The sequence below is a fragment of the Anabrus simplex genome, chromosome 2, assembly GCF_040414725.1.
Source record: "Anabrus simplex isolate iqAnaSimp1 chromosome 2, ASM4041472v1, whole genome shotgun sequence".
Taxonomy (NCBI): domain Eukaryota; kingdom Metazoa; phylum Arthropoda; class Insecta; order Orthoptera; family Tettigoniidae; genus Anabrus; species Anabrus simplex.
Window position 1 is genome coordinate 1157573287 of NC_090266.1, and position 25913 is coordinate 1157599199.

General features: G+C 40.3%; 1 protein-coding gene across 2 annotated transcripts in view; it reads left to right on the forward strand.

Annotated features, from left to right (window-relative positions):
• Window positions 1-25913, forward strand: part of LOC136864757 (zinc finger protein 184) — a 69666-nt gene that overhangs the window by 12525 nt on the left and 31228 nt on the right. For both annotated transcript variants that reach the window (XM_067142120.2, XM_067142121.2), the window contains exons 2-3: window positions 6428-6571; window positions 6655-6751. In XM_067142120.2, coding sequence (XP_066998221.1) covers window positions 6428-6571; window positions 6655-6751 — 241 coding nt within the window. The remainder of the gene's footprint in view (window positions 1-6427; window positions 6572-6654; window positions 6752-25913) is intronic.

The following is a 25913-nucleotide window of genomic DNA, read 5'->3' on the forward strand; positions in this document are numbered from 1 at the left end:
ACCCACGGAATTCTATGGAACTAGGGCCATGATCGATCGTACATGGACAGCAACAAATTTTGAGACGAGGCACATGTTTTCAAGACTTGCAGTACATGGTTTGCACCATGTCATTTGCGAAAACCCAACATACCACGAACCGTCAGACTCATGCAAGTGTACATTATGTGGACAGTTATGTGAACGATATCGCTTAGAATTCTTCAACAAGAGGACTAGATCGGAGACTATGCGACCAATGGTGCAAGTGTTAAAATTGTTATAACACCTTTCACTTATGTACAGCTATTTTGCTGCTATAAATGTTTTATTTAATGAAGAATTGGAACTTTGGTTGATTTCAGATGATCTATTCTACATTTATACAAATTGCAATGTATTTGCTTGAGTGCATTTACATTGTCCTATATTTCTTTCAGCAGGGACAGGATCTAGATTTTGATGAAATGCATGGTGGAATATTATGGCAGGAACTGTTGCAAGCAATTTATCCATGGAAAGCTCATCTGCTTTGAGTAAAGAATCCTCATTGTAGTACTGAGTACGAGCAACGATTCGGGAAGTATGCTGCTCCAATGGTACTGATGCTTGATCAGCATCTGGCGATTTCACACTTGCCCTTTTTATTGTTTCAGTAATCTTTTTACTGGAATGGCACATCTGGCTCATCTCAAATTTTGCAGATGTGGCGCTACAGGAACATTTTGAGAGAGTAGAGTTCCCAGAGACCGCACCTTATTTATTAGTTGCAATTCAAATGGGATGAAGGGACAGGCTCGAGGGATATACAACTTGGCAAAGAACTCAGATGACAAAACTATTGTTTGTTGGGGTGGTAACTCCGTGGTTACCATACCATCAACTTGCCATAGTGTTGAACCAGTTTCTTTGGTGACGCCAGGGGGTGGATCTAGTGAGCAGTTTTGGGGGAGGATTGGGCAACTTCAACGGTGAACCCTGGTGGGTATGAAAATTTGGCATGAAGAGGGATTTGGGGCAGTCCAAAAATATAACTACCGGGCGAGTTGGCCATGCGATTAGGGTCGCACAGCTGTGGGCTTGCATCCGGGAGATGGTGGATTCGAACCCCACTGTCGGCAGCCGTGAAGATGGCTTTCATTGGTTTCCTATTTTCACACCAGGCAAATGCTGTACCTTAATTAAGGCCATGGCCGATTCCTTCCCACTCCTAGGCTTTTCCTATGACATCGTCGCCATAAGACCTATCTGTGTCGGTGCGACGTAAAGCAAATAGCCAAAAAAAAAAAAAAAAAAAAAAAAAAAAAAAAAAAAAAAAAAAAAAAAAAATTAACAAATATAACTAATCTTTACTCTTTGAAAGTGCTTCTTGACACCAGAAAGTAAATCGGTTAATTAGTCAATTGATATGTTTATTTGCCAATAGCGGTATTAGACAGGGTGGCAAATTTCAAGATAATCATTGACAGGGCTCAGCCACTAGGTGCCGACATATTTAGGTAACTCCATCTAGGTTATCTGCTTGTCAATTTTACGCTCCGGTTTACTCTGCAGTAGTGAACCAAAACTCTTCTGGCCACGAACCTACTACGCTGGTGTAGCAGGGGGAGAGGTGATACTCCCAGGTGGAGGATAGGGGGGTTCTAACTGGCTTGCCGGCAGACTTGAGTGAACAGCTCCCGTGGACCAAACACGCATCCCCCTGTGGGTGGGGGACGCATTTGAAGAATACATCCACGGGATCCCGTGCCTGTCATAAGAGGCGACCAAGGGATGGTCGAATTAGAACCATGAGACTACCTGTAATTAGTACTACTACATGGGGAACATCATGGGTCACCTTTACTTGCGCGTAGTACCACTATGTTAGGTACACAATAGGTTTGTGATTAGTAGCGACAGCGTGTGAATCAGGGTGGGGTTTACAGTACCTGTGATTAGTACCACTACAGTATATGAGCGACACCATGGCTGAGCGACTCCATGGGTCTGCCTTACCTATGATTAGTACCCACTATGTGAGGAACACCACAAGATAGTAAGAGTCCCTGTGATTAGTACACCTATGTGAGGAACACAATAGGTTTGCTTTGCCTGTAAATGGCGCTGAATGTGAGAAATACCATAGATCTGTGTTACATGTGTGCATTACATTACCTGTGAGTAGTGCCATAATGTGTGGAATACCATGAGTCTGCGTTATTTTTGATTAGTACCGCAACATGACAAATACTATGGTTCTACTTTCCTGGCGATAAGTTCCATTATGAGGGGCAGATAACCTGGATTTTGGACCCCGCCCCTTTTTTTTTTTTTTTTTTTTTTTTTTTTTTTTTTTTTTTTTTGCTACTTGCTTTACGTCGCACGGACACAGAGGTCTTATGGCCACGATGGGACAGGAAAGGCATAGGAATGGGTAGGAAGCGGCCGTGGCCTTAATTAAGGTACAGCCCCAGCATTTGCCTGATGTGAAAATTGGAAAGCACGGAAAACCATCTTCAGGGCTGCTGACAGTGGGGTTCGAACCCACTGTCTCCCGGATGCAAGCTCACAGCTGCGCGGCCCCTAACGGCACAGCCAACTCGCCCGGTTTGGACCCCTTTAGACTACAAGCATCATCGATTCAGTATTCTGCTTTAAAAGCAGTCCCTTGGTCAGTAATACTTTTGTTTAACACTAGTTTCTGGGAGTGTGGGGCATTGCAGGTCGGATCCACTGATTGTTTTGAATTCATGTCCATCCATTCATTCTTCGTCATCACGTTTTGAATTCTGGTCAGTGGATGATTTTGGACTTTTAAATTGTCATTACATTTTGTACCATTAGGGGCTGATGACCTAGATATTAGGCTCCTTTAAACAGCATGCATCATCATCATCATCATCAAACTGTTCTGGGGTCACCTATGGCTGAGGTTTTAACAAATTTTGTCAGGTAAACACCAAATATGCCAATATCATACCACATGGAGTGCCAAGAATTTTTTTCTGTAGCCTAGAGAAATCCAGTGCCACTTGATCAGTGTGAGAAATTTGTTAGGGCTACCTGCTCATCTGATGGCCAGGCAGGCATCAATTTTTGGTAATGAAACAAAGTCTCTCATAGTACATTGGCACTGCCGGTGGCTCCAAATAGCCTACGCAGTAGCCTTCACGGTGTGCACTAGCCATGTGTCGTGGTGGGTGTGCTATTTACCAACTGATGAGCCCAACTTAGCACACTGAGGTGAAACACTGGCAACCAGGAATGAGTTAGCTGGAAAATTTATAATGTTCAATAATGGACCATTTATATTGGTATTATAAATTTACTCATTCAGGACAAATATTTCAGGTTCCCTATGGGAATCAACATCTATATCATCTATATTACCTGTTCAAGACTGGAGCAGGTTAAAGAAGCAAGGCCAAATTACCCAATTTGCAACAATCAGCAATGGAAAAAGACTGGATGCAGGCATGAGTTGGCTGAATAACACAAGCTACAATGGGTGGACATTGCTTGTATCCAGCAAAGTGGATAGGTGTGAAACCCTGTGACATTGGTGAAGGGTACAAGCTCTTATACTATGGCACAGCATCCTGCCAAAATGGCATGGTAATTGCCATCTCCGAGAGATTGGGAGATAACACTACCTACGTAGATGGTTGTTCAGTTGTACTTCCTCTTTAAACTAATCACCACCACTGTATATCTCATCGCTTGATTGGCATGCGAGTTGTTCCCGGGTCAGAAATAGTACGCATCGTCTCTTGTTATACTGTACATCATATTTAGGATGCCCAGTAGAGGAACAAGATGGATTTCGGAGAGAACTAGAGTCATACATCCACTCCATTGACGCCAGCAAACTTCCGTTAATCGGTGGAGACCTCAACAGCCCCGTTAGCTATTCAAGGGATTGTTTTGAACGATTTGGGTTTTGGATGCGTAACGCTGGTGAACGTGCCTTGGAATGCGACTTGGCAGAAGTAAATACATTCCTCAAGAACTGCCTGTAAACACTGACATAATTATAGCAGTGGTCGTTGCAAGTCGCAGATCGATTACTGGATTGTGAAGAGGAAGGATGTGAGGTTAGTAATGGACTGTAAAGTGATACCATCAGACATAATCACTCCTCTGAGCACATAGGTTCTTGAATTTCGTCTACATCTTCACATACCTATTTGATTTGTCACCACCACAGAATGCATCATGTGGTGAAAGCTTCATGACAAAGCAACAGTGCTGATGGGCACTTGTGAAGGATACATTGGGTGTGATCACTGCACAAATTCAGTCAAGTATGAAAGAAATCGTAGGACTGATGATACCAGCCAGCAGTGGATATTGGAAGCAAAACTGGTTCATTATGTGCTGGATGCAATTTCTTGTTTTTCTCCATGATATAAACTCATTAAAAGGTCTAGGTTTTACTGTTTCGTATTTCAGACTCTTTATTAATTATTGTATCTTTATTTTCGTCACTACAGCCTTATGCCAGAAGTGGATAATTTGCACGCATGCCGACTTCTGTATTAGGTGTGGTTATTTTTCTGGCTCCTTGTCTGCTGTCAGAATATCCAATTAACATTAACAACCTTGTAATCGCAAATCCCACAGCTAAAAATTCAGACAGTTGAGGGACTTATTTATGTCAATTCTCGTGGCTTATGATCAGTAAAGTCAATATTTTTGTTGAGCTGCTACGGACTTCAGTTGAAGCTACACTGACCAGCTAAAAAAAAAAAAAAAAAAAGTGAACGTACTAGTAAAATATTCATTTAAATTTAACAAAATGTGGATGTTTGGCTATAGAAAATACCAAAACCTGTTTTACAGCTCCCAGTAATTACAATTTTTGTTACGTTATTCTTGAAATTTTTCCAGTTTTTAAAGTTTTACATTGATTTTTGTCAATTGTTATTAAAGTTATGGCCAAACAAAACCATGTTAATGTTTGTACTGCACTTCATGAGAACAGTGGGCACTAAAATGGTCGTTTCCTCCCCTGGCATCTATGACGGCCTGTAAACGCTCAGGCATACTGTTCACAAGTTGTTGGATGACCTCTGCTGGAATGTGATCCCAGTCCTCCAGCAATGGTGTTCTCATTTAGCCAAGGTGGTGTTCTCGCATTGTCTGACATTCCTTCCAAGCGTACCCATACAAGCTCATTGGGGTTTATTGCAGGACTATGTGTTGCCTGATGTGAAACTGAAAATGTTCAAGAATTGTAAAATGTACGAAAAATACTGTAAAACATCTTAGTATTTTCTGTAGCTAAGTAGTTGCTTTTAAAAATTTAAACGAATATTGGAAAGCCAGTGTATTTTTGTGGTATACATTAAGATTTGACATAAGGAATTAGTGTTCCACTCTTTTTGCCGGACATTGTATTTTGGATTACTCTGTGAAGATCATATTTTTTAACAGTTTTCAGTTCTGTTATAAACCGAACCGAACTTCAGCACTAACTTATGTTGTGTGTGGTAATCTGATGCAGGTGATTCTATCGCACTGTTATGAGCCAGGTTACTGGTGTTCATTGTTTCACTTTCTCTGGAATATAGAATATGACTTTATATACTAGCTTCTCTCTCCAAATCTGATTTCCTTTATTTCAAATACACTTTTAAAAGGGAATCCTGTGTTCTGAGAATGAGGTGTGTTTGAAGTGCTACAAACTTCATTTCACTTAGGATGATAAGTTTCAGTAAAACCAGCATAATTTTTTGTTTGTGTGCTCCTTTAATATTGCCTGTTATAGTTATGCCCCTTATATCTAGTACTCTGTGTTCAAGGTGTAGCCTCTTGTACACTGTTCTTTAGAGCTTGAAGCTCGACATCATGCATGAATTCCACTCCTACAGCTCCATTGCAAGTGTCATGCTGCTAGATGCAAACAAATCTCAGTTTATTGTGGGTGATGACTAGTCCCTGAACTCCTGATATCCAGGTCTAACGTTTTCAAAGTACAATATAAGCATTTGGAAATACTCGTTTGAGAACAAACAATAAAGCACACCATGAAGGGGCCGTCGCAGGAGTACGCAAGTGGGTACAGGCACAGGAAGCAGGGATGAGGTTGTTGGAGTCTGAGAAGAAATGGATGAAGAATTGGGACTGATGAGATAGCCTGTCTGTATGGTATGGAGATTATCCTTGTCCTTTTTTTGTTTTCATGTTTTTCACTTTTTTTTTTTTTTGCTCCCTCTCGTGAGCTTACCTATTATGTTTATCCTGTTGTGTGTTCATATTTATATTCTTATCTCTCTCTGTATATGACCTAAAGAAATGTATTTTTATTTTCATTTTATAAATTGTTTCCAAACATTTTGTGTTGATATTTTTAAAAGGAGGAGGTATAATATTCTTCTGTAAATTTTGTGTCCTCAAATTCTCGTGGTTTGTTGAATATTATGGAAGTGGTGTTCTTAAAAATTCTTTTATTTCTTTTGAGCAGGTGAGGGAAGATGATATTCTACCTAAACGGATATGCACCAAGTGCATACTCATGGTAGAGCAGCTTTACACATTTCGTAAAATGTGTACGCAGTCTGAGTTATCTATGGAGTGTAATCTCCATAGAAACTTACTTGAACCAGAGGTGAGCAGCAATGGCAGTAGTATTGATGTTCAAGAATGCTAGATTGAATGCAGACTTAATTTGAGGAACTTGCTTTTTTACAGGTTTCTGTGAAGGAGGTAAAAATGTTGCCACAGTCGGAGAAATTAAAGCAGGTTGATCTAACTGCCCAAGTTCCTTTATTTGAAGAGGATAGTTCAGGTATGTGTTAATCTTTAACACCACCACCACCATTCTGGAATTGCCTTTGAAACCCTAGTGGGTTTTAAGCATGTATGCTCAAAATGTGTTTTTACTAGTTGATTGTAATGGAAGTGTAATTGCAATTTACCGTGTAAAGTGAACCACCTATGTCCTTCAACATTCCTTGGTCTCTTGTTTGCTTCACTGAGATGTGAGATTCAAACTGGTAATACGGGTTATCTACAGTATAGTTGTCCTATCTACCTACCTACTTATGTTCATACTTTCTCTATTCTTCTTATTGTTTTTTATGCTTAACTGTGAAAGAACTAAGCATCACTGTGATTTTCAATTTTCAGTCGTCCGGCTCCATAGCTAAATGGTTAGCGTGCTGGCCTTTGGTCACAGGGGTCCCGGGTTCGATTCCCGGCAGGGTCGGGAATTTTAACCATCCATGGTTAATTTCGCTGGCACCGGGCGAGTTGGCCGTGCGCGTAGAGGCGCGCGGCTGTGAGCTTGCATCCGGGAGATAGTAGGTTCGAATCCCACTATCGGCAGCCCTGAAGATGGTTTTCCGTGGTTTCCCATTTTCACACCAGGCAAATGCTGGGGCTGTACCTTAATTAAGGCCACGGCCGCTTCCTTCCAACTCCTAGCCCTTTCCTATCCCATCGTCGCCATAAGACCTATCTGTGTCGGTGCGACGTAAAGCCACTAACAAAAAAAAATTTCGCTGGCACCGGGGCTGGGTGTATGTGTCGTCTTCATCATTATTTCCTCCTCATCATGGCGCGCAGGTCGCCTACGGGAGTCAAATCAAGAGACCTGCACCTGGTGAGCCGAACATGTCCTCGGACACCCCCGCCACTAAAAGCCATACGCCATTTCATTTCAATTTTCAGTCAACACTGCTGTTTCATCAGAATGTAATTGTTTAATACAGAATCTTACCTTGGTCTCCTGGATTTAACTCTCCGTCTCCTTCTTTCAACTGATGAGTTCTGTCATTTCCTGACATTCTTACCAGCTTTCCTTGTCACCATTTTCATGCCTCTTACCTCGGGCTTTTGAATTAGATATCTTAAATTTTCTCAGTATTTGCTCCTCTAGAGAGTTGTTATTCACGGTGCTTTGAAAAATGGTTTCAATATCTAGAGAAGAGCAGTGTCGTAGCATGATAATATGGTCTGGGTAAACTGGGTTTAAAAAAAGGCTAGTTTGGAATTCTTTTACATACCGTAGTCACATAGACTAAAATACATTGGAGGAAAAGAAATCCAAATACCAAGAAGGGGTTGTGATAGATTAACAAACGTTGGTAGGTGTATTTATACATCTGAACGATGACATTGATCCAAATTTCCTGCAAATCGCATTAGCATGGACCGTGCGGTTAGGAGCGCACAGCTGTGAGCTTGCATCCGGGAGGTGGTGGGTTCGAATCCCACTGTTGGCAGAGCTGAAAATGGTTTTCCGTGGTTTCCCCATTTTCACACCAGGCAAATGCTGGGGCTGTACCTTAATTAAGGCCACAGCCGCTTCCTTTACCATTTCTAGGCCTTTCCTATTCCTTCGTCGCTATAAGACATATCTGTGTCGGTGCGACGTAAAGCAAAATAGCATTAGCGTGGTGCTAGTAGCGGCCCCATGACTTTGCACACCAGGTTTGATTTAAATATAAGCTGTACTATGTGGAGCGTTATTTACCTGTGAGATTGGACGGAGTGACTGTGAGTGGGTCGAGAATGCCCTTACGATGACAAAGAGGCGAGTATCAACAGCTCACTGTGGTTGAACGAGTCCATATAATAGGGCTACGTGAATGTGGATTTTCCTTCCGCACTATTGAAGAACGACTTGGCAGGAATATCTCCACTGTGCATGCGTGCTGGCAGCAGTGGTTAAAGGTATGCTAGCAAGAAGACCAGGCTTTGGACGTCGCTGTGGCACCACCGAGAGGGAGGACTGCCGTATTCGGCATATGGCTCTGGCGCAGTGGACTGCGTCTGCACCATCAATTCAAGTGGCAGTTGGCACCACAGTGATGCAACGAACTGTTCGAAATCGTTTACTTGAAGGACAGCTTTGAGCCAGACGCCCCCTTGGCGTGCATTCTACTTACCCCGAACCACCACCGTTTGAGAGTTCAGTGTTGTCAAGCGAGAGCTCATTGGAGGATGGAGTGGAGATCCGTTCTGTTTTCCGATGAAAGCCAGTTCTGCCTTGGTGCTAGTGATGGTAGTTTGTTGGCTAGGAGGAGGCCAGGTGAGCGCCTGCATTCCGCCTGTCTGCGGTGTCGACACACTTGACCTACACCGGGAGTTCTGGTGTGGGGGAGCAATTTCCTATGACAGCAGAAGCACTCTCATGGTTATCCCACGCACCCTGACTGCAGAAGTGTATGTCTGGTGATTGGACCTGTTGTGCTTGCCATTCATGCACAGCATTCTCACTGGCGTTATCCATCAGGATAATGCACGCCCCCATGCAGCTGTTGTAACCCAACATGCTCTACAGAGTGTCCACATGTTGCCTTGGCCTGCTCAGTCTCCTGATCTGTCCCTAATCGAGCACGTATAGGACATCATTGGACGATGCTCCAGCATCATCAACAACCGGCATTAACTGTCCCTGTATCGACCGACCAAGTGCAACAGGCATGGAACTTCATCGCACAAGCTGACGTCTGGCACCTGTATGACACAATGCATGCACGTTTGCATGCCTGCTTTCAACAGCTAGGTTATTACACAGGTTATGGACCAACATGGCACATTTTCGATGACTTCCCTTGCGCGCATATTAACCTGTGGTCTGGTACCTGTAATCATTAAATATGTTACATCGATAAATATATTGCCAAAATTTCATTATTCTACATTCCTTATTTCATGGTGTTTGGATATTTTTTTCTGCCAGTGTAAAATTAACTACAGTAGTCTCGATTATCTGACCTAAACGGGACCTGGTGTACGTCGGATCACCGAAAATGTTGGATAATACAGAATAACTTTGAAAATGAACTAAAACAAGCAGGAAGGCTATACTGTATCACTAAGGCAATGACATGTTTTAGGGTACTCTATTTATTGAATTGTCGATTCAGTTGTACAGTACATGCAATATTGAACGAAAACATTCCAAGTGTCTTACGAAAAGAAACTTGTCAGCAATGTCTGCTTGCCTACTGATTCACGTTTTCTTGCTGAGAGATCCCGCCATTGACGAAAAACCAACACCTCCGTTGCGCTTGCTTCTGGCTGTTGCCCATTGTAGGTTAATGCCATTTCCAATACGCTTAATCCTTTACTGTAAGTCACTGTTTTCTCCTTTTGTTCTGCAATGACTCGTTCTTCTTCATCATCCTCATTTTCGTTAGCATTCACAAAATCAATAATATCAGGGTCAGTTCAGACGGCTGATCTTGTTGCACACCACTTACATCTTGAGTCGTAGCATCCTCACAGCCAGGAATGCAGTTCAGTAAGGGGACAATGTTTTCCATGTCTTCTTGTATCACCTCCTCTTGATGTTCAACCTCACTCAATAATGTCGTTGTTTCAACTTCTTACCAAGACTGCGCTATCCAGTATGCCACGTTTTTCATGTTGATTTGTTTTAACTTTTCTATCATGTTGTCATCATTGTACATTTCCTCTATCAGGGGTGAAAGGAGTTTCCACCGATATTTCCTCTTCATTGTTTCCAGCACACCTTGGTCCATTGGTTGTTTGGCATAATGACATCAAGTTAGGAGGGAGGAACATGACTTTGATGTCACCACTTCTAACTTGCTCTTCATTTGGCTGTGATGGAGTGTTGTCTAGTAGAAGGGCTTTTCTAGGGAGATTGTTTGAAGCTAGAAATTTTTCTACATCTGGAACAAACTGTGTAAAAAATCCCTTTTTAAAGATGTCGGCTGGCATCCAGGCAGCCTTCTGTTTCGTTTAACGGACTGGAAGAGCATTAACAGAAGTGTTTTTAAATGCCAGTGTTCTTCCTAGGACCTTTTTAATGGGCCCTGCAGTTTTTACACACCGCCTGGCTAACATACAGTAACCTAGATATGTGCTAGTTACATAATATTAATACATATTTAGGTCATTAGGTATTCTAAATTAAAATGTAAATTCTGTAAACCTGTTTATTTAAATGATAAAGCTTCATTATAGTCAGCATAATTTCATCAATTACATCAGAGTTTAAATGTTTGACTATCATGTAGTGTCGTGCACGAGCGGTCTCGATTAGCGGAGTCCCATCCAAGCATTCAAATCCGCAGGACGTCAAGAACCCGTATCATTTAATATTAAAAACTTCATCTTTGGTCCATATTTAATGGAGATTAACCCGATGAGTGCTACACACCGTCTATAGGCGGTGCGCGAGAATTAAAATTTTTTTGAGTTTCCCGGTTCATTTTCGAGTGCGAACTTTAACTCTGATATGTTCTGCCATCTGTTTGGCATTATGTAGAACTAACTGATCAGAGATTATTGCTTCAGGAAGTAACTTACAGAGCTTTTTGTAGACGTCTGTACAGTTCATCTGTAATGTAAACAAACATGGCGGAACAACAATTTATTTGTTCTTGCAGTGATGTTATTTCGGATCACAGAATCTTTCAGTTATTAACCACAGCGGAAAGGGATGATGGAGATAATCATATTAAGGAATTGTTAAGCGATTTTGAAAGTGAGAGTGATAGAGAGAGTGCCGAAAATATCGTATGTGAGAGAGAAACAGAGCCTCCTTCTAAACGAAAGAAGAACACATTGAGTACAAAAGCTATTTTATCGCTAATTTCATGGCGGATGGATTACTTTTCTTCACCAGAGTTTCAGGTAACTGCGGCAGGCTCTGAGGGCCAAGTAGTGTTTGATGACAACCCGAAAATCATTGATTTTTAGAAACTTTTGTGTCAGCGGTGTTGGTGCAGATAGTTGAACAAATCGGCATCACAAACAACCAGTAGAAAACATTTAACTGTCACCACATTCCAAGTTTGGAAAGTATTTTAAAATATCAACTTATTTACTTCTAAGGAGCTACATGTATTAGTTGCCTACAGATTTTAGGAAATAATATTATTTTGGGCTCTTTACTTTGTATAAAGATAATACATGCAATTGATCCACCTTTTTCAATACAAAGTATCTAACCATTGTTATATCATTATTAAGGGCCCATAGTTTGTCCTTCAACATGTGTATATCTTTGTTCATTTATCCTATTTTGGCTGATGATGGTGTCCAAGACATTTGAAACCTGTACCAAATAAATAATGTTGTGATTTTGAATTAGCAACATACTTTGTATTGAAAAAGAACCCGTATGGCACTGCACAGCAACCGAGTGGTAAATGCTGGTGTTACATGATTATGAACGAGCAGTAGAACATTTGTTCTCATCCATTCCCTTTTCCAGATTCTCTCTCTGTAGGGTAGTGTACCAAAGCCCTCCACCTTACTCGATCTTTCCACCACTGCTCTTCTAGTACTTTATTGCAGTTGACTCGTCTATTTGCAATATAGTCCACAACAGAGCTCCTCCGTCTCATTCTAGGCTGTCCCCTAGGCCTCTTTGCATTCTCTGTATCCTGAATTTTCTCTTTGGTATTCTCTCTCCTGGCATTCTCATTAAGTGTTCAAACCATTCCAGCTTTGCCATATCAATCTCTTGAAGTTTACACAGTTATGACAAGTGTACTCAAGTAGAACACTAGAAGTTCAAAATACTCTTTTATGCACTTTTCGTAATAACACTGAAATAGTTCAATTTTGCAGTTAATGTTTACCTCTTAATGCCCCGTGGGGAATAAATTGAATTTGTATCATATTAATTTTCTTTTTTTGTAGTATTCCTCACCCGGCTATTCATTCCTGCCATCCGGCTGACGAAAATTTCTGGGGAGAACACTGAATGCCCTAGGCTTCTCTGCTTTACTGATCATAAGCAGTTTTGCTTTTATGTTCCCAGTAACATTAATACAGGCAAGAACAGTAACTCTTTCCTTACTACGCTTGTAGCCAGGTGTAGACGTCTTGGCTTGGGCTGAGAGAGTTTTTGATGGCAGCATCTTGAAATTTAGCCCAGTCTCATCATAATTAACAATCTGATCAGCGGTTAAACCTTCAGCAAGAATTGTATCTTGAAATTCCTTTTTAAATTTCACAACCTCATTGGATTTAGCTGACAGTTTTTTCCACAGATATTAAGCTGTGTAATGCCGTACCGTTTTTTTTGCACCAATCAAGCCACCCAGCATTGGCAGTAAAATAATAATAATAATAATTATTATTATTATTATTATTATTATTATTATTATTATTATGTGCACCCAACCAATATTACACTGAACAATGACTGAACACTCGCTGCTCCTGTCCATGAGAAAAAACCATTCCTACAACCAGCAGTCAGCCAATGCTTGTCCCATGGTCGCACCTTCCAGAATTTAGTCTCCACCAAAAGTTCAAATTAAGTCTACCAGTGTCGGTTATCACGGAATGTGGGATAAATGAAGGTCGGTTCAGCTTGGCTCTGCTGTATTTGAAATTCGATATGACATCTTGTCTATCAAAGTATTGTGTTGTTATTGTTGTTATTATTATCATTATTAAAAATCAACTTACCAGCCTGGAAGATTGTTTTCTTTCCAATTTTCACACCGCACGAGGTGATATTCCCAGGTGGCGGATAGGGGGTCCTAACCGGCTTGCCGACGGACTTGAGGGAAATAAAATACCTCTCGCGGACCAAACACACTACCCCCTGCGGGTGGAGGACGCACATGTAGAACACACCCGCGGTATCCCCTGCCTGTTGTGAGAGGCGACTAAAGGGGCCGACCAAGGAATGATTGTATTAGAACCATGAAACTACTTTTGATTAGTACCATCACGCGCGGAACACCATCGGTCGCTTTTACTTGCGAGTAGTACCACTCTCTTAGGTACTCTAGTTTTGTGATTCGTGGCACTCGAGTGGGGTTCAGTGTGGGTTTCCAGTACCCGTGAGTCGTGCCCATTTGTGCAACACCGCAGGTCTGGGCGTTGCCTGTGATTTGTACCTGTGTGAGCGACACCACGCGTCTGGGCGTAGCCTGTGAGTTGTACCACTATTCAAGCGACACCGTAGGTCTGCGTTGCCAGTGATTAGTACCCACTCTGTAGGAACATCATGGGAATACCGGCGCCCGTGATTAGTACACCTAGGTGAGGAACCTCATCGGTTTGCGTTGGCTATGAGTGGCGCCATTGTGTGAGAAACACCATAGGTCTGCGTTACCTTTACGACGTACAATACTTGTGAGTAGTACCTTAATGTTTGGAACACCGTGAGTTTACGCTACCTTTGATTAATAAGAAGAAATTGCGCACAAATGTGCATTACATTCGTTTGGATTCTCAGTAGCTACACGAGACAACCATGCCTCCTAAGACTAGCGGAAAGGCCGCCAAGAAAGCCGGCAAGGCCCAGAAGAACGTCTCCAAGGGAGATAAGAAGAAGAAGCGCAAGAGGAAGGAGAGCTACGCCATCTACATCTACAAAGTACTTAAACAGGTACACCCTGATACTGGCATCTCCAGCAAGGCGATGAGCATCATGAACAGCTTCGTCATCTTCGAACGTATCGCCGCTGAAGCTTCCCGTCTCGCCCACTACCTTTGATTAGTACCACAGTTTGAGGAATATCATGGTTCTCCTTTACTACCGATAAGTGCCATTAGCATCATTGTGCTTTATAAGTGGTCCCTTGGTCACTAATACTATTATTTGCAATCTTTTTTGAGTCTGATCCACTGTTTTTTTTTGTTTTTGTTGTGTTCATGTCCATCCATTCATTCTTCATGACATTTTTTGTATTTTTATTTTGGTCAGTGGATGCTTTTCATTTTTTGTTATCTCATTTCGTACCATTAGGGGCCGATGACCTCGATGTTAGGCCCCTCTAAACGACAAGCATCATCATCATCATCATTTTCACACCAGGCAAGTGCTGGAGTTGTACGTTAATTAAGGCCACGGCACTTCCTTCCCATTCCTATCCCATTGTCGCCGTAAGACCTACCTATGTCAGTGAGACGTAAAGCAAATTGAAAAAAGAAAAAAAAAAAGAACAGCTTGGATTTTAAAATATATCTTTGTAACCGTTACTTCGGTGGCTACACTAAACACAGTCAAGGGAGGAAAGTAAGAGCAGTTACACAGTACCAAAAACCACTACACACTCGGTGCAACATCAGCTGAAACTACGCGGATCTCCGCCGATAACAACACTAGTAAATATCAGTAGGGCCAACTAGATGACAATAAACCAGGAAGGTGGGAAGGAGCTGGGGACCTACCAAGGGCATGGAGATGGCTTAGGTTGCAGTTTCCAAAATAATCAACCGTGATCGTTAATTTTCAAAAATATTATTTACAAATGGACTTTACAAATGAATTCCAAACAAATTCAGGTATGCGGAAGGTACCGACACATAACTTGTAAAATACATTTACATGTCTGTGACACACACAACTTAAACGTTCCTTGATAATAGCTTCCTACAAGTTCAAAGATTCAAACAAAACTATACATCTAGTTACAAACACAGTTGTGCAGTGCAATTTAGTGGGTAAGAAGAAAAGTAATATGCTATTATAATTTACAGTGAAGTTAAACATGCTTTTCAAATACTCTGGCGTACATCAAATGACACAGAACTACTAGAGGCAAACCCCAAGGTAAATATATAAAACTACAATTTACATGTTTAGCGAAACAAGGAACGGGGAAAACAAACAGGCAAGTCCAGCTCAAAAGCTAAGGCATCAGAAATAATTGAGTGGCAAATCTAGGTGAGGTTAGGGCAAACTCCTATATGAAAAAGCAAGCGAACATTAAAGGAAATTTAAGGTTGAACGGATATCAAGAGTGCTTACCCCTAAATGGCCCATCCCGGTAGCGAGGCGTCGCTGACGGCATCAAAACTTCAGACGGTCAAGAGATCGAAGACTGACAGACAGACCACGAAATGCTGCCTCGCTCTCTTTAAAAGGGGAACTCTGGCATTGGAGTAGCCAATCAGAATGCAGGGGCCTGCCTATCGCCACCCAGATTCACCATTCAAAACTCTTACTTCAGTCGCGATGTTAAAATACTTTCTAGAATACATAACCAACAAAAGGCAACAAACCCTGTTCAAAAATTCATGTGACAACTTTCTGGATAGTTCCAGTAAATATAGAAATGAAATCTACTATTTACAAATACCATATGTTATCAAAATATTGCACTGTACAGGTTACTGTCGGATTTTTTATATGGACATTCGAGTTCAGGCTTTAATTACAAACGAACCAATAGGCCTATGGAAATTCGAGTTATACCAATATTTTCCTTGTTTAATTCTACATTAGCGTATATAAGATTCGCTGTTTTCGACGTTCATTAAATGTTTTTTATTTGTGGTAGTAATAAATATTGGCCGGGTTTTTGGCTTCTTCTCTAGGAAGCGCTCACTTAGGAATATATACAAGGAAAACGACTTGTCTGATTCTAATGAAATTTTTATATGTTATAACCACATGCATTTGTAGTGTAATACTCAAGTTCCAGTTTTTTTCAACCACCTCGAAAAAAGTTCTTACCATTTTTCTAAAGCAACTCTTTCTCAGCCCAGGATAAACGTGCAGCAGCAAACTTGGGCTTATTTTGAAGCACTCAGTCATGGTTACTAGAAACTACAACAGTTGTAACCGTACAGTGTGGTACCGAATTTATGAAGAGTAATGTTGAAGGGAGCTTTTGTCCACGCCGGACCGTGCGATTAACAGCAAGCCGGGTGGTGAAATTGGGCGCAGTGTTGCCGCGTTCAGTAGTAATCACGCGCGCAACGAACACAGTACACTCGCCCCGGGTAGTTGTGAAACGGAATGCCCGTGACTTTGGTTTGTCCGGAAGCTATTTTCAGTTTTCCTATGTTCTGCATGTTGGCCACGTCATTTCAAGATGCCTCCGAGACCGCCGTTATCAGAGGGTGAACTTTCAATTATTATTATTATTATTTTGCTATTTGTTTTACGTCGCACCGACATAGATAGGTCTTATGGCGACGATGGGAGAGGAAAGGCCGAGGAATGGGAAGGAAGCGGCCGTGGCCTTAATTAAGGTACACCCCCCAGGATTTGCCTGGTGTGAAAATGGGAAACCACGGAAAACCATCTTCAGGGCTGCCCTCAGTGGGGTTCGAACCCACTATCTCCCGGATGCGAGTTCACAGCTGCGCATTCGTAACCGCATGGCCAACTCACCCAGTTTGCAATGATTTTGAGTGCTACTTTTTCTATCAATGCGAGGGGGAAAAAGTAGGGGACAAGAGGTTCCCTGTGTACCAGAAGATGGCAGATTGTCTTGGATTATCGCTGTCGTCAGTGAAGAGATTAGGAGCCGCTTCATAGGAGAATGATGGAAATACGTCATCCAGGTCATAATTTTACACATTGGAAGTGAAGAACGATTTCTTGACGGTGCACAACTTTGTTTAAATGGCAAGAAAAGTAGTGGTGATTACCAGAATGAGATGAACTCGACTCATTATGAAGAATGGTTAATGAAGTTTTTTGCCTCAAAGTTCGGCTGTCGTTATAGATATCGTACGATGGTCGATCCTTCATCTAAAAACCCAAACATGTCATGGCTGAAATGTGAAATTATACATTGGATAACGTCAAAGAATACTTCACTACCACCTGGAGTTGACGATTATAACAAATTAACTAAATCAGAGCTGATTGTCCTTGCCAGGCCTTAGTTTCAAACACCGGTAAAGAAGCTGGAACAACTGACTAAACGACTTCGACCAAATGTAAATCCAATCGAGCTCATTTGGGCTTACGTAAAAGGGAAAATAGCAAAAACAAATATGGCTGACACATTAGAAAATGGTGGAGGTATGGAAGCAATTTACGCTTTATGCCGAGAAGCCTTACGTACCGTAACCCCTCAACTCTGGAAACAATGTATTAAACACGCGAAGAAAATTGAATGTTAATGTTATTATTTGTTTTACGTCCCACTAACTACTTTTACGGTCTTCGGAGATGCCGAGGTGCCGGAATTTAGTCCCGCAGGAGTTCTTATACGTGCCAGTAAATCTACCGACACGAGGCTGTCGTATTTGAACACCTTCAAATACCACCGGACTGAGCCAGGATCGAACCTGCCAAGTCCTGCAAATGCCCCTTGTTTCGAGTCAGTCATAATCAACATGAATGACAGCAGCACCGATTCTTCGGAACACAGTGATTTTTCAGACGAAGAAAATTGATAGAAATAAATACCGTAAATATATGTAAATAATAATACAAATAACTCTTGTAAAAATTGTACAGTGTGATATTTCTAAATTAGGATGTTAACCATTTTTAAACCTGTCATTGAAGGTCCAAAGCCCTAATGAGAAAATGTGATGGGAAGTGGAATTTATAAGAGGAAATAAAATTAAAGGTTGAAAGTAAACGAAAGGTTCGTTGCGCGCGTGAATACTACTGAACGCGGCAACACTGCGCCCGCTTTCACCACCCGGCCTGCTGTAAATCGCACGGTCCGGCGTACACAAAACCTCGTTTCAATATTACTCTTCATAAATTCGGTACCACACTGTACGGTTACAGTTGTTGTAGTTTCTAGTAACCATGACTGAGTGCTTCAAAATAAGCCCAAGTTTCCTGCTGTACATTTATCTTGGGCTGAGAAAGACTTGCTTTAGAAAAATGATAAGAACTTTTTTCGAGGTGGTTGAAAAAAACTGGAACTTGAGTATTACACTACAAAGCATGTGGTTATAACATATAAAAATTTCATTAGAATCAGACAAGTCGTTTTCCTTGTATATGTTCCTAAGTGAGCGCTTCGTAGAGAAGAAGCCAAAAAACCGGGCAATATTTATTACAACCACAAGTAAAAAATATTTAATGAACGTCGAAAACAATGAGTCTTATATACGCTAATGTAGAATTAAACAAGGAAAATATTGGTATAACTCGAATTTCAATAGGCCTATTGGTTCGTTTGTAATTAAAGCCTAAACTCGAGTGTCCATAATAAAAAATCCGACAGTAGGTCGTTACATGGAATACAAATAAAACATATCACCACACTTCAGATCATACAGTAAGTACTACTTAACAAGGTTTACAAATGAAATTTCCAATAAACACTTTCCACTTCCAATATATTCTACACCTGTGACAATCTTAATAGGGAAGCTTGTCATTATTTTACAAAAAAACTGATAAATAATCTTTTGAAGCATGGTACTAAATCAGTAGAATTATCCATACTTAAAAACAATTAAAATACTTGGTTAACATCTGCATCACTGAAACACAATCACTACTGCACTATAAAAGTCAAACAAATGATAGGTAAGTTGGCCTATCCTGCTGTTGGTCCCCCCCCCCCCCCCCCCCCCCAACCCCTGTCGTCAGGTAAACATCTTGATTTTCGATGTGTCTCAATGCCCCAAAAGAACTTTCTTGGGATGGAAAAATACTCCAGTTTTTAACAATACTTTGTTTGGTCATAATGTGAGTAGTTTATATTGGAAAGATGCCAGCTTTCTCTGAAATGCTAACCCCTTCTTGATTATGACAAAATAGATTGATTTCAATTTTCTTACCAAAGACTTTTTTCATTAACATTGCCAAAAAGAAAGTGTTCATTCAGGAATAAACTTCAGCATTTCCCACACTCAAAACTTGAAGTTTGAAGACAAAGTAGAATGTTTACTGTGCAATTCAACATTTTCATTATTACATGGTGGGTGCCAGACTTCTGTAACCATATCATCAGAAAGAAAAAAATATCAGGATGCAACTTTACCATTGTCATACAATAAAATGCTTTCTTTCTTCAAGCCAGTGGTAGCAGGTATGAAATACAATGTGCAGCAAAAAGAAGGAACTTTTGCGTATCACTTTTCTACATAACCAGTTTTTTCCTCGGTGGATTGTATCTCTTCCATTGTTAGATACATTTTTTAATAGAAGTAGATTTTCTGGTGGTCACGTTAAATGTGAGAAGATTTTGGTGAATATGCAAAGAAAGCAATTGTCAAGGAACTGGAAGCAACTAGGTTCATATCGATAGTGGTTTGTTTCTCCAGCCATAAACATCTGAAAATTGTACTTGTTTTGAGGTGTTTTGTCCCTATTTTATCCATTCAAGTAAGGAGTTTGTTAGAGAAATCTTCCTTTCAGACATCATCATCAATGTCCCACTCCAGTCGCCTGGGTGTGGTTAACAAGCCTCCTCCACTCTTTTCAGTCCTTCCACTTTTCCTGCCCCATTACTTCCACCACATCCAATCCAGCTTCTCTAAAGTCCTTCCAAATCTGATCCATCCACTTTCTTCTTGGTCTTCCAAATAGTCTCTTTCCCTTAACTTCTCTTTCAAATTCCCTTCTTGCTACCCGTTCCTTTCCCATTCTTTTTACATGTCCGAAAAATCTGTCTTTCTTTCTGTATCTTTTGTACTAACGGTTCTATATTTAGCTCTTCTCTGATTTTAATATTTTAAATTCTGTCTCTTTTTGTCTTTTTAAGCAATGTTCTTCAAAATTTCATTTCTACTGCTTGGATCTTACAATCTTGTCTCTTATTAGTTTCTAGTCCGTATGTTACAATTGGTATGAAATACTGTTTATATCATGTTAATTTCGTTCCCTTGGGTACTTTTGTCATCCCATAAAAGCTCTCTGACTTGATGATAAAATGTTGTACATTTACTTAATCTGTTACTAATTTCAGGGTTGATTTCATTACGTCCATTAATAATGCTACCCAGGTATGTAAACTGTTCTACATTCTCTAACCATTTTGCGTCTATGTTCGCTTGGCTCTTTTCCACAGTGCACGACTACAGTTTTCTTTTTACTAATTACCATTCCAAACTCCTTCAGATTTTTATTCCAAATGTCCAGTCTCCTTTGTACTTCCTTTTCTCCCTTTCCCCAAATCACCACATCAGTTGCAAATACCAAAGTATTCACTTCATCACTACTGATACTCTGTTTTACACATTTTATGATTTCGTCCATCAGTATAATAAACAATAATGGCGACATTGCACTTCCTTGCTTGAGACCTTTTTTTGTACAAAATGTTTCAGTCACCACTCCCCACTTGTACACTGTTTTTACTCTCATTTACTCTCTTGTTGATTATTTTGGTACATTCCTTTTCAGTAGGCATTCCCGTACATGTTTTCTCTTAACTGTATCATAAGCTTTATCCAAATCCAAAAATACGAATATGATTTCCTTGTTCCTTTCCAGTTGTTTTTCCATTATCGTTTGCACTGTAAATGTCAAGTCTATTTTTGATCTATTTGGTCTAAAGCCATTTTGTTTTTCCCCTAACTGCATTTCTGTTATATCCCTCAGTCTTTTGTCTATGACTTTCTCCATTATTTTTAGCCCATGTGGTAATAGGGTTGTACCTCTATAATTTTCACATTTCTTCCTATTTCCTTTTTTGAACAGTGGTGCAATGCTTGCTTGTTGCCAATCTTCAGGTATCCTTTCATCCTTCCATATGGCATCGAGGGCTCTGTATAGCCACTGTAGTCCAATGCTTTCTGTTGCCTTAATCATACCAGCATTGAATTAGTCTTTTCCATTGCTTTACTTCTGGTCATTGCTCTCGCTGCCCTTTCAAGTTCCAACTATGTTATCAGGTTCTCTTCTTTTTCTCCATCTATTATTTCCATTTTCTTATCTACTTCTTCCTCCGAGCAGTCATCCTCATTATAAAGTTTTTCAAAATAGCCATCACCTTCTGAAGACCCTCTTTGTCATGTACTATGGATCCATCTTCTCTCTCTAATGCCTTGATGATTTTTTTCTTGATTTATTCTTTTTGATTTTATTACTCTGTATAGTAGTTTCTGATTTCCTTGACTATCTTGCTCAATTTTGTTGGTAAACTCTCTCCAACATTTCTCCTTTTCTTCCTTGATACTCCTCTTTACTTGTAGTTTCAATCTTTTGTATTCCACATGTAACCTTTCTATCTTATTCTTATCCCTCTGATATGTTTTTTGCTTTTGCTTTTCCTTATCCATTTCTTTCTTTACCTTGTTCCTTTTTTTTCTCTTTTTTTCTGACCACCACCTTGTCTCCTTTCCCTTAACCTTTGCTTTTGTTTTCCTGCATACCTCAATTGCTGCTTCCACAAATGTCTGTCTTAAATTGTCCCACTCTTCTTCTCCACTTCGTATTTCTGTGTTAGGCAACCTTTTTATACAATCTTGGAATGCCATTCTTTTATCCTCTTCCTCCAATTCCCAAATCCTGATCTCTGGTTTCTTCTTCAGTACAATTTTAGGGATTTTTACTTGTTTTAATTCCACGATTAATAATCTATGATCACCTTCCATACTTTCACTGGGGTTTATCTTCGTATTCATGACCTATGTTGCCCATTCTCGGTCTGTTGTTATAAAATCGATGAGTGTTCCATACTGTCCATCCCAACTATATCGGCTGATCTTATAGCTATTCCTCTTCATAAACCATGTGTTCTTTATTATCAGGTTATTTCTGATACAAAAGTCCAACAGTTTCTCTCCATCTTCATTTCTATCGCGATACCCATGTGGGCCCAGAACATTCTCATACCCCATTTTATCAGTTCCCACATGAGCATTCAGATCTCCCATTATCATGATCCCATCTCCAATAATATGTGTTTCCAGTTCATTGAGGAACTTTTCTTTTTCTTCTCTGTGGAGCATACACCTGTACTATCTTCAGTAGTTCCTTGTTTACATGTATGTGCATTATTATAATTCTGTAATTTACATACTCAACTTCAGCTATTGGTTCGACATTCTGATTCACTACAAATCCCTCTCCATTTCTTTTCTCTTTACTGTTATCCAGTACAAGGTGTACCCCTTTCTTAGTTTCTTCATTCCTTTCCCTTTCCATTTTACTTCACTTATCCCTAGATGTCTAGTTTTTGTCTCTCCATTAGGTCAATCAATTAATTTTCCTTCCCATTCATTGTTAAAATATTTATTGTTCCATATCGGGTTTTGTTCTCTAATCTAACACTTGCACGAACATCAGCATCAGCATCATACTGTGCAACTGTAGTCAGAGACTTGTCAATTCCATTTCCATTTTCTAAACTTCCATGTGAGTCTTGTATTATAGTTGAAAGCAAGTACAGATTTACTCATCTGCTGACTTGCTAAGCCAAACGCATCTGAGGATTTTCTTTCGGGGTTTACTCCCTTAGCCTTTGAAGATCCCTCTTCTCCACAAGGCAGTGGTTTCCTCTTCTAATTTTCCCCAGAGAGGATGGGTTGCCTCATTCACCACCTTCGCCATTCCGAAGGTCTCCTTCTCTGCCTAAGATGCTGTTAAGGTCTTCACCCGTAACCCTGGGCATGGGTTCCACATTATACCCCGTGAGACTGGGTCCCTGCATGAACTTTGCTCTCCTTCAGACCGGCCTACTGATGTGGAGGATACCCACTCCACAACGTGGATGCGCCAGACAAGAATTACTCAAGTGAAGGATAGGAAAGATGACCCTATCTCCCTTGAGCCAGGTTAATGGTTGTGTATGATGCCACAACCAATGTCCTTTCAGACAGATGTGTTTTATCTCATTTTATCTTCCTTTTCCCAATTTATTGGGCTAGGCACTTCATGTGAATTTGATCAAGTTTTACAGGTGGATGATCTTCTTGACTCCAATCCTAAGCAGAAGGTTGTATTCACTATTGTGTGTTTATATGGTGTGTTGAATATAAATGAAGATTTGTATTAAGTTGGAACACGAACACTGAGCCCCCAAGCTAGGAGAATTAATTGGACATGGTTAAAATTGGTAGTGCAGCCAATAGTTGAACCCAGGGCTCTTTGAATCAAAGGCCACTACGCTGTCCAAGGGCAAGGAAGGAAAACCGTGTACAGTAATCTTGGATGTGAAACTGCTGAAACCCATGTAACCTCTGTTACAGAAATACTGAAGAAATATGATTTGTTGGACAAAGTCATGATGTTGTCAGCTGACAATATTAGTAAGAACTTTAATGGTGCTGAATGGAAGAGAACCGTCCGAGTAGGCTGCACGGTTCAGGCCACCTAAGTGTGAACTTACATTCGGGAAATTGAACTCCATACTTGACAGCCCTGAGGATGGTTTGATGTTGTCTTCCATTTTCACACCAGACAAATGCGGGGGCTATATCTTAATTAAGGCCATGGCTAATTCCTTCCCCATTTCTTGCCAAAAAACCTTCCATGTGTTTTCTTCAAATTATAGGAGAAAATTGACAAACAACTAATTGGATTTGGCTGTGGTGTATATGTCCATCACAGCAGTATTCAGATAGCAGCAGTTTCACTTCTAGTATATACAAGATATTCCACCTCTTCAGTGTATTCAACTAGCAGGACAGTGTCACTGAAAGAAATATGTTCGTTTGCAGGAGTGGGATATAAAAACCTTTATGGAGTCATGCTAAGACAAGGTGCATGACATTGTTATTTATATAGTATATGATTCTGAAAGTATATTTCTTGTCAATAGATCAGTGCCCCCATGCTTCCGAAGTCCCACTTCCCTTGTGTGACTGAAGTTCTTAATTAGTTTACTGGAATTATATCATAAAGTCTATCAAAATTCTTCAGTTAGAAAACAGTGTTTACTTTTATACAATTTGCTTTATGTCGCTCTGACACAGATAGGTCTTATAGTGACGATGGGATAGGAAAGGCCTAAGAGTGGGAAGGAAGTGGCCATGGCCTCAATTAAAGTACAGCCCAAGCATTTACCTGGTGTGAAAATGGGAAACCACGGAAAACCATTTTCAGGGCTGCTGACAGTGGGGTTCGAACCCATTATCCCTAACCACACAGCCAGCTTGCTTGGTAGAAAACATTTCTATTGTGGCAGCTTCTTCTGAAATTGAGAAAAGACTTGCTTAGTGAATTGCAAGAACAGTTTTCAATTTCCACTGATGCCTCTTTCATGAACCGTGTTGAGTGTATGAAGAAGTGTACAAAGCTTGACAAAGAATTCAAACTCTTTGAATGGACCACACTTATGAAGAAGCCTCTGTGGAGAGAAGTGAAAGGACGTATGAAGATTCTTTCTAAATATAAAGCACTTCCCGATGATTTTGCTAATAGGCAATTTGATAAGCTTGCTCAAGTAGAAGTAGCTATTAGGTGTGCGAGTACCAGAGGTGTACAGACTCTGCATTTAACTTGCCCATGCTTGCCTGGAGAGCAGGCAAGCAAGCTAGCCGCATGTAAACAACAGTACAGGCAGGTTGCTGCACTCCTGGCCAGGTCAAGCTCAGCCCAACTTGGGCAGGCTGCAGGCTAGCTTGCTTGCTTGCTTCTTGCTTTCTTCTTCCTGCTGTGTTAATCGATGTTTGCTTGTTCACTGTGCTGATATGAGACTCACGTGAATGCAGACAGGAAAAGGGTTGTTACATGCCAGAATTTATGAAGGATTCGTCAATACAAATATTATTTTATTTGGTTATTTATTATTATGTTAATCATTACACAGTTATGCTTAAATTTATTTTGTAATTCAGACGTCTTATGTAACTAATTAACAAATAATATTTCTGTGTCAAAAATAGTTACTTAATAAAAAGTATGTTCTCTGAACAAAATATTTGAATAGTTAAATAAACATAATGACAGTTGATGGAAATATGACCATAAATATAATGTATTATTTATTATTCGAGAAAATTAGAAGCAAAGATATACATAACATATGTACAGGTCATAAATATCTTTAAAAAGGTTAATTTTATAGGTTACTTTTTTGAAATACATTTAATAATTTAGGAACCCCATCCCTACAAAACCAAAAGAAATAATTATAAACCTAATCAGTTTAGAAGTGTAATTTTACCACTTGCTCTCTTAGTTTGTGGATGCCTCATACTGTACATACTACATACCAATATTTAATGCATGGACACATTATCTTTTGTGTGTATTACTATGAGGTCATTAAGTCTTTGCGCATCAAGACGGGAATGTTTTTCGCTGATTAAATTTCGTGAGCAGCTGAAGACCCTCTCGCTGGAGGCACCTATAGCGGGTATGTTAAGCACTTTTTTCGCTACACAGGCAAGTCGGGGCA